This window comes from Durio zibethinus, chromosome 20, assembly GCF_047325235.1.
Source record: "Durio zibethinus cultivar Kanyao isolate XHJ-2024 chromosome 20, ASM4732523v1, whole genome shotgun sequence".
NCBI classification, from domain to species: domain Eukaryota; kingdom Viridiplantae; phylum Streptophyta; class Magnoliopsida; order Malvales; family Malvaceae; genus Durio; species Durio zibethinus.
The window spans coordinates 3,335,894-3,346,042 of NC_143181.1; the positions used below are offsets into that span (position 1 = coordinate 3,335,894).

At 30.9% G+C, this 10,149-nt stretch overlaps 2 protein-coding genes across 2 annotated transcripts; one reads left to right on the forward strand and one right to left on the reverse strand.

The window, feature by feature from the left end:
- Positions 1–2,165: 2,165 nt before the first annotated feature.
- Positions 2,166–5,004, reverse strand: LOC111314905 (putative inactive poly [ADP-ribose] polymerase SRO3). The gene is made up of 4 exons (XM_022916521.2): positions 3,924–5,004; positions 2,809–3,050; positions 2,622–2,728; positions 2,166–2,517 (listed from the first exon to the last, which is right to left on the reverse strand). Exons 1-4 carry the CDS (start codon positions 4,937–4,939, stop codon positions 2,416–2,418), a joined length of 1,467 nt encoding a protein of 488 aa, XP_022772256.2. The 5' UTR covers positions 4,940–5,004; the 3' UTR covers positions 2,166–2,415.
- A 3,217-nt stretch (positions 5,005–8,221) lies between these two features.
- On the forward strand, positions 8,222–8,828 carry LOC111315103 (large ribosomal subunit protein cL38-like). Its single transcript, XM_089749443.1, has one exon. It carries the CDS (start codon positions 8,293–8,295, stop codon positions 8,635–8,637), a length of 345 nt encoding a protein of 114 aa, XP_089605569.1. The 5' UTR covers positions 8,222–8,292; the 3' UTR covers positions 8,638–8,828.
- Positions 8,829–10,149: the final 1,321 nt, after the last annotated feature.

Below are 10,149 nucleotides of genomic sequence, written 5' to 3' on the forward strand. Positions count from 1 at the left end.
TCTACAACTCTTTTACATCTTTTGCTCATACCTAATCCTATAAAAACTTTAGCTATTTATAAGCATACAAACTTATCTATTAAGAATCAATTTTTCCTTATAATTCTTTTTTTACAAGTCAAATTTATCTATTAAAAATTTATTTTTCTCTTAAAATTCTTCTTATTAAGTTTTCTTATCCATCAAGTAATATTTAACAAATCTCAAATAAATCAATTAGAATTTGAGTCATTATTTTTAACATTTTAAACTATAATACGAAAAGGCAAAAAATGTAACATGATAAAACCACATTACATATAAGCTATTCTGAGCAGAAACAAAGATAAAATGAAAACCACCTAAGTTTAAATACTCAAAAGTCAAAATCAATGAATTGTTTCCAACAACTGTGCTTTAGATGAAGCCTCAAAGTGCCAAAAAAGAACCAGCCATAGACATATTTGAAACTGGCCAAGATGAAAATAATAATATTGAAAACTAAAGAGAATCATGAAGTGATTTTACAGCTTTGGATCATAAACTAGTTCATTTCTTTGGCTTCTTGTAATTTCACAACTAAAATCCCAATGCGCCCAATACTTGCTATGAATCCAAAACGCCCCAATCAATAACAAGCATAGGGGCTATCAGCAGTCCAAGCAACATGAAAATAAGAAACGAAAAGGAAAAAAAAGGGGGGGGGGGGTTTAGGGCGACCTATGCTTCTGGAAATATATGCCATTAATAGCTGATGGCAGCCCAATTGATGGGATATGCTTTAAACAAAACATCCTTCACCAGTGGAGGGCATGAAGAGAAAGCAAAAAACTACTCAGTATCTCTAGTTCATCTTGGCAAGATATTACCTTTTGCACCAGATAAAATTAAATATTTAGGATCAATGCAACTTGATCATGATTTGTCAAAAATCTTGGCAAAGCAAGAACGAATTGGAGTGAACAGCACACCAATAAAACCACATTTATATGCTAAGAAAAAAATAATGACAATTCAAGAGCGAAGCCATTATGTCAAAACAGAAATCACACAGCATGCTAAAATGACTTATTCAAACCTTGTTAAGCCTTTTGGCAAAACCCCCTGCCAACTTGTATGCCTCGGGCAACTTCCACCATCTCGTCATGGCTACAAAAAAAAAAAAAAAAACCCTTCCCAGTGAACTCTTTATAAAAGATGGATAATCATCACAACAAATAAATAAATATATAAAAATGGATAGCGGCAAATCAACACCTCAATACAGTTATAACCTTCTTTACTGAAAACAAGCTCAGCACTTGATTAACATGGCTTAGTTTCTCATTCGAGTGGGTCACCCTTCCTCATTCAATAGGTCCGGTTAATTTACATGAGACTAAATACCCAGTTTAACATCTCTGATCATCTGCTGTTTCAAACTACAGACAATATACAACAATATACTTCAGATAAAACCAAATCGATAAAAATACTCCAAAAGACACATCTTAAAATATGCAAGTGATGTGTATTAAAAAAATAATAAACAAACATGGAATGAGATCATACATCTTGGACCATCTGCTGCTTCAATACTTCAGATAAAACCAAATGGACAAACATACAACTGAAGACACATAAAAATATAACCAAAGTGATGTGTATTAAAAAATAATTAAACAAGGAGTGAGATCATAGTTTCTACTTTCTACTTCTTCTTTGAACTACAATAGCAAAAGCGATAAGTACAATTTCACAAGACCATAGTAGTCTGGTGTCTGCAATCATCTAGCTCTTTGAACTGACGCAAATGACACAATGTAAACAATCAACTTTTCAGTAATCAAACATCATTGCTTATTAAAAAGCTTTAGACAAAGCCTAAAGGAAGAAAAGGGGGAAAAATTCAACAACATACTCTAGATCATAATGCGGGTGTAAATAAATCCCTTTAAACCATGATAGTAAAAACTGAAAAATACAACTTGATACAAACACATCATATGCTAATCTAAATAGCGACAAGGATGCAATGGAAACCACCAAAGTTAAAATACTCAAAACCAATGAACTTTTAAGTATTTAACAATTGATAGATGAAGCCTCGAGTGCAAAAAAGAACCCAATAGACATAGGTGAAACTGCCTAAGATGAAGTAAACAACAAAATAAAATCTACAGTAAAAAGGAAAAAAAATTTAGCAAACTGAAATTGTAAACTTTATATTGTCTCGAATCATGATTGTTACATGTACCATGTCTTCAAAGAAAAAGGAAAAAAGAACACCCCCCCCCCCCCCAAGAAAATAAACAGAATTTATTTTTGTTGTTTCTGTGGTCTAAGCTATTCCTTGCCTATCCTAGTTGTGAGGCAACAATTACATTTGTTTTCTTTTTTTTTTTTCTTTTCAATGGGATAAGCAAATGAAATCAGTAACAGTTCAACACTTCCAAATCATCCAGAAGCATTAATTTCCTCAATAGCACATTTCAGAGCCTTTTCCCCAGCAACCAGTTGTAACCTCCTTGAAAAATCTTTTTTGGTCATCATTCCAGCCTGTGGCAACAATTGGAAATATAAAATTTGTTTATAGTTTAAAGGTAACTTTCATTATAAGCAGCAAGAAACATGTTCATCTAATAGACATGCAGCCTCCTTACCTTGTATGCGTTAAATGAAATCGATATTTCCTGGAGTTTGGCAGGTGGAAGAGAGCGATTAAGTTTTGAAAGCAATGCTCCCACAGCTATTAGTTGCCCTGGTTGACCTACAAGAAAACGTCTAAATTATTAACTTCCAAAATATATAAAAGAAAAAATGGATACCAAGAAGGGTAGAAAAGTTTACCTTGCATGTTACCAGAAGGACTGAAACTCACAACAAACTCAGGAAGAACACGCATGGTAGCGTTAGTTGACCATACCACATACCACTTTGGGTTCTTAGGATCATCAGAACCAGTGTCGAAATCAACACTAGATGGATGACACTGTTTAGATCCAGCTTCCACTTTCTCAACATTCCCCAATATAACCCGGCACAGAATAAGATGTTTTACACCATTATCATCAGAATCTGCCAGCCTTGCACTGCAACAATTAATTCGACATAAAACACAGATCAAAAGAACAGTATAAAAGTTAAATTTACCGAAAAAAGAAAAACTACGTATTAAAGAGTAATTAAACTTATGAAGGCGAATTGATCAAGACTAGGCTGTTTGTTCATCCTGTTGTAAATATGACATAAACATATGATACTAAATTACTACTAGACTGAGCTCCAGAACTGCACAAACCAAAAATTAGCATTGTAAGAACTTGACTTGAATTAATTCTAAAGCTAACTTGATCAAATCTCGAACTTACAGGTAACTGAGCCAATACAGCCTTATCCACTGTGGGAAAAACCCTTAGTATTATTGTGTGTTTTATGTTTTATATTTTATGTTTTTAAAAATTTTGTTTTCTTTTATTTTTAATTTATTGAATTTAAAAACATGTTTGGATAAAATGTCTTTATTTTAAAAAATGTGAAAACAAAACATGCAAGAGAAAGTGGTTAAAAATTTTAAGCTTCATTTGTTATTAATAATATTTATTAATATAATATTACTTATTTATTAATATATTATTATTTATTTATTATATATTATATTATTTATTACTATATTATATTAATATTATGTTATTAATCTAAAATATTATTTGTTAATATATTATTAATATAATATTTATTAATAAAAATATTATTTTATTAATATAATAATTGTAACTCACTATAGTGGTTAATTGTATTTTCTGTAAATAGTTTGTGTGTAATAGTGCCAAAATTTTTTAAAAAAGCTAAACCTATCAAATATGTTTTTGTTTTCAATTTATAAAAAAAAAGAGGAAAACAAAAATCGGAGACATTACCATAAGTAACAAACTGGACAATAAACAAAAGGAGTAAAGAATTACCTCAAGTGTGGCAGCCCAAACGGAGACAAATAAACGCCAATCCCATAAAGATCAGTCAAGGGAACCCTACTAAGGAATCCAAACCCATGAACCAAAATACTATCCACAACCTTGGCAGACACTCCATACCATGCAAAAACCATATTTGTAGTGCCTCTTGCAGCCCTAGTAATCTCAATCTGCTTCTGAAAAACCTCGAGCCGAGCCTTAGCAAAATGCCCTTCCCCCTTATACTGATGAATTGAAGTAAGCCTAACCCCAGCATCAACTTTCCTTATTCCGTTCAAGAAATGATCCTTAACAAGCAAATAATCTCTCATTACTTCACTCAACAGCTTCGTATTAGGCCATTTAGGAGCTCCTCCCTCCAAAAGAGGATGTTTAGGAGCTCCTCCCGCGGCTTTGTTAGTGCAACTCACTTCAGCCTCCTCCTCTCGCTTTCTCTTCGATGAACTTGGATCAATCTTAATTTCAATCTCAATCTTAGGATAGCGATTATTATTCTTAGTTTTGTAATTGCAGATAATATTATCATCCTTTTCGTTTTCATATTCGGATTCCATAAAGTCTTCTTCGCTGAAAACCTCTTTAGGAAAAAAGCACTCGTCATTTTCATCGATCCAAGAAATTGACCTGCAATTTCCTGTCAGGTAATCAGTCTGAATCATTTTCTTGAAATCAAAAATATACTTTGCTCCGTCGACCGATGCTTCGGTAATTGGTTTCCGCTCCACGAAACAGGTTTTCAGTGTTTCTACAACATCGGCCGAGAAATTCATCCACGAACCATTGCGATAGTACATGAGCCGCGACGGAACCGTGCTTCGTCCGAAGTTCGCGTTGTTCTGATTGAAAACTCGTTTCAAGGTACTAGATTGGACGCCGCATCCGCCAACGATGCATTTTTCTTGATTTTTCGGTGAGGAGGAAGATGACGATAGAGGGGGAACCGTGATCCTAACGGACCCCTCCGGGCTCTTCGTCGATGCCGCCTTTGTTGCTCCTTGTTGAGCCATTTGACCTCCTTGGAACTATAAAAACAAAATGTCTTAAAAATTCTGAAAAAATAAACAGCAGAGGTTGTAGGAATAGTAGTAAAAGTAAAAAAAGAACCCACGCTATTTGAAGGCGCTGAAAACATTGCGTGTAGAATTTGGACTTGGTTTACAGATAAAATTACAAAATTAGGTCTCCTTTCCATGACAGTTAAGGCAAGTGGAAGGAATTGAATAAGGGTATTTTTTTGATAACGTAAAAAATTTGTGACGGTTATGGATTTCTGGACAGAGAAGAATGTCTTGCGGGCTACGTAGCTGTTTTTTTCATTTACTTAGTTGTGCCACGTCGGATTTTGCTCACTCGCCAATTTGTTCTTTCTTCGGCCCAAAGAAAATTTAATTAGAAAAAAAGGGTTAACCAAAAAATCTTCCTACTTTTGACTTTCCATTTGTAATCGGGCTGTTTCAAATCGCCGTCATTAGCCATCAAATAAAATTTTACTAAAGCACCCATTTTTTAAAAAATAGCAGAGTAATTTGACATATATTAATATTTTTATTATAAAATATCATATTAATCAATGATATTGGATATTCATTAACATTTTTATTATAAAATATAATTTTAATCGGTCATTAGATGCCAATTAACATTTTTTTATTAAAAAAATGATTTTACTAAATAGTGTTTTAATTAGAAATTTGAAAAGCAGTTAATATTATTTTTAAAATACAGTTAAAAAGTGCTTAATTATAGATACCAATTAAAAATATTTAAATAATTATTTGATAAATAATGTGTTGAAAATAAGCTATATAAGGATTATTGGATTACGGTTAGTAGGATTTATTGCTTATTATGTTAACTTGAAGCTACAATTTTATCTTTAAAAAAAAAAAAAACATTTTAACAAGAAAAATGACTTTCAACACACAAAACGACTTTTACTTATAAAGCCAAGTTAGATAATGATCATTGGATTCTGGTTATTAGGATATATTGTAATGTTAAATAGATTACGATTACTATGAAATATTATTTGCATGATAACCTTTGAGATTTAAAGTCATTATTTTGTGATTTAAGAAAATGCATCCCAACAGGAGAAATGCGACATTTGTTTAAACAACCACAATCCTCACCCTTGGAAAATAAAAATAAAAAAATTTAATATGACTTTGAAAATCATTGTTGATAATAATATTGTTGTTAAAAATAAAATAATATATATTTCTTTCCTTTATATATAACTAGATGAATATCTGCGCATTATTATGAGTCAAAATTTTTTATTTTATTATTTTTATTAATCATTTTTTTGTAAATTATTTCAAATAAAAAAATGAGAGGTAAAAAAAAAAAACAAATTAGGGTGACATGTGCATACTTCCATTAATTTCATTTGCTTATAGAATTTATCTAATAAAAAAACCAAACTCTTAAGAAAAAAAAAATGAAAAGGGCAAAAATGAAAAAAAAAATTAATATGAATTTGAAAATCATTTTTGATAATAATATTGTTACTAAAAAATAAGATATATATAACTAGATGAATATCCACGCATTATTGCAGGTCAAAATTTTTTTATTTTGTTATTACTATTAATTATTTTTTTTTGTAAAATTTATCAAATTAAAAAAAAATGAAAGGTAAAAAAAAAACTAGGGTGACATGTGGATAATTCCGTTAACTTAATTTTCTCAAAATTTATCTATTAAAAAAACCAAACTCTCAAGAAAATTTTAAAAAAAAAGTGAAAAGGGGAAAAACGAAAAAAAAACTCATAAAAAGGTGTTGTGTGGACAATTCTAATGAATTTAAATTATTAATTTCTTATTATAAAATAATTTACTAAAAAGCGTCTTAATTAAAAATTTAAAAGTAGTTAATATTAATTTTTAAATCCTGTTAACAAGTGCTTATAAATACCAATGGAAAATAGTTAAATTACTATTTCTTAAATAATGTGTTATAAATAAGTTACATAAAAATTTTTTAGATTACGCTTATTAGGATATATTATTTGTTATGATAACTTGAAGGTTTACCCACGCTTTTATCTTTTGAAAAATAAGGCATTTCAAAAAGAAAAACGATTTTTATTTGTAAAGTCACCATTCAATTATTGACTATCAAATGTGAGATTTTTTTTTAAATACTAGCTTAGTTAATAGTGTAAATTTTGTATTTTTTTAGCATGTTATGACTTTCTATAGATAGTGTCATTATTGATAGAATGGACCGACATTATTAATTTAAGAATTGTTGAATTGTATCCATTATGAGATATTATTTGCCTCTTGAAATTTACACTTACTATTTTTTTCATTTAAGAAAATGCCCCTTAACAGAAGAAATGTGACATTTGCTTAAAAAGCCGTAATATACACCCTTGAAAAATTAAAAGGTAAAATTTTAATATGATTTTGAAAATCATTGTTGATAATAATATTGTTGTTTAAAAATAAGATAATATATATTTCTCTTTTTTCAACGATACGAATATTTGCACATTATTGCAGGTCAAATTTTTTATTTTATTATTTCTATTAATCATTTTTTTTATAAATTTTACCAATTAAAAAAATAAAAGTAAAAAAAAATTGAGTTGACATATAGACACTTTCATTGATTTCATTTTCTCATATAATTTATCTAATAAAAAAAAAACCAAAATCTTAAAAAAAATTTAAAAAAATAAAAAGGGAAAAATGAAAAAAAAAACTCATAAAAGGTATTACATGAATAATTCTAATGAGTTTAATATATTAATTTTTTATTATAAAATTATTTTACTAAAAAATATCTTAATTAGAAATTTAAAAGTAATTAATGTTATTTTTAGAATATCGTTAACAAGTACTTATAAGTACCAATTAAAATAGTTAAATTACTATTTATAAAATAATGTGTTACAAATAAGTTAGGCAAAGATTTTTGAAATACACTTATCAGGAAATTGTTTTAGATATATTTAAAATAAAAAGATGATATATCATTACTAATTTATTTTTTATTATGTCATGAAATTTTACCTCAACGAAACGTTTTATAGGACTAACCTTTCTAAAAAAGTATAGGTAAAAAGTAAATAGGTTTGACCCAAATGCCCAATGTTCAAAAAAGGAACAGAGAAGACCAAAATTTGAGGCCCAAAGTAATTGAAATTTTCTCGTGTCAGTGAATTGTAGTACAAAGGTAAATGAAAAAGTGAGAAAGGAAAAAAGGATAGCGCATGTGATCCGAAAGGAAAGACGCCCGTTTCATTGACTCTCAGTGTCTCACCCTCCCTATTGTTTTTTTATGTAACCGAAAGCAAGGAAGAAAACGACCGGACAAAGAGGGAGCAAACCCAAGCCGAAAGAAAAAATGCCAATAATTTCCATTACTTCAGCTACCAAAATCACCTTTCTTCCCAACTCCATCCCCTCTGTACCTTCATTTAAAACAAAATCTAATGGTGGGTTAGTGGTAGAATGTTCATCGAGGCCACAGAAGAAGGCAACGAAGCATCACATGAAGACAAGGCCACGCAAGACGCAGCCATGGGACATAAGGAGGAAACCCACCGTTTACGCTCCTTTGCCTCCACTCCCTCCTGATTGGACCCTGGTTTCGAGCGGTGATGCTGATGATGGTGACGATGTTGTCGCTGGTGTTAATGAGGTTGGTCTCGCTGGCTCTGCTCTACAGGCACCTGTTTCAAGTGGGTAGTTTCTTGTTTATCATTATGTCGGTTGTGTCGTATTTGTTTGAGGTTTTTTGTTTGGTTCTCTGGGTTTTTGTGCTTACTTATTGGCTTAATGTTTAAATGACATGAAATTGAAATTGAAACTGAAACTGAATGCACCCTGATAAATATGTAAGTTTTTAACCTCTCTTAAATTTCGAGGTGGATTTGCCTATGTTTATTTTAGTTCCAGTTTCTGTAAGAAATTACAATTCTTTTATAGATCGGATTTTATCGCTGAAAATAAAAATTCAGCACGCCTTCATTCTGCACTCTATTATCGGTAGATGTTGGTCGATTGCACCAAATGCTCTCCTGTTACCATGTTACCTGTAACAGCAAAAGGGTAATTACAGAGTAAGAACAAAAAAATGGAGCAGCACAAGTTGATTTCCATAGATCTGTTTACATCATAAACTATTTAGTAGGGACAATCCTACCAGCCTGATGTAATTACAGAATTTGGAGGTTGGGATCTTTTGTGCTTTGAAATGCACCCTCCTCCAGCCCCTAGCAGGAATTACATGGTGCTCTATGCAAGGTAACGAAACAAGCACTGAGACATCATCAACTTGCAGATGATTGTTGAGACCATCTGATGGTTTGGAGTTTGGAACAGTATGCCATCTTTTAACATCCTGATTCCTGAAGGTTTTAGAGAGTTACTAGTATTATCTTTTCTTGCATCGACTCTGCACAAGGCTCAAGAGAATGTCTGTTAATGTATGTTCATTCCCTGGCATTTTCCCATGTCCTGCAATATTTCACAAACAATTGCTGAGCAAATCAGTATAAAAATGAAGTTTATTAAACAATTACACAAACCTGGAAAATTGATGGATGATTTTTTTTTTTTTTTTTAGACTTAATAAATATTTTATTTTAAAAATAATTATGTGAATGAATTAAATTAAACTTTAAATTCAAGAGCTATCATCATATAAAAATCATAAAGGACCACTTAATTGTGTTATTCCCTATTACGGAAATATAACCCATTCTAAGTAGTTTTGCCTTGTTAATTTTTGTTTAAATAAATTTTATTACTCCAGAGAAATTATATATATTTTGTTTGACTGATCTTTGGGGAATTGAGGTACTTTAAATTATCGCAGCAAAGTTGCCACGAATTGGGAGGGACTTTGATGTTTTTGTCATGCAATCCTTTGTTCTTTAATCTTAGGAAGGTTCAATGAAGAATGCTGTTGTCTGTTGTTCTCTTGCGTTGCCACAATTTATGGTGGTGCCAACTTTTTCATGATCCTGCTGAGAATCATTTGAAGGTATTTTCTATTTTGGTTGTATTCTAACATTTAAAACTTTCAATTTGAAAGGTTTCTCTCAATAGCGGATGGGTATTGCTTTGCTTGCTAGTAATTCACAACTCCAACTTTGGACTTTGGATTGGTGCATATCATAATGAAAGCAGGCCATCATGCCCGTGGGTCCATGATTTGATATCTCAGTGCACTTCACTGCATGCTTTTAGATCCTAA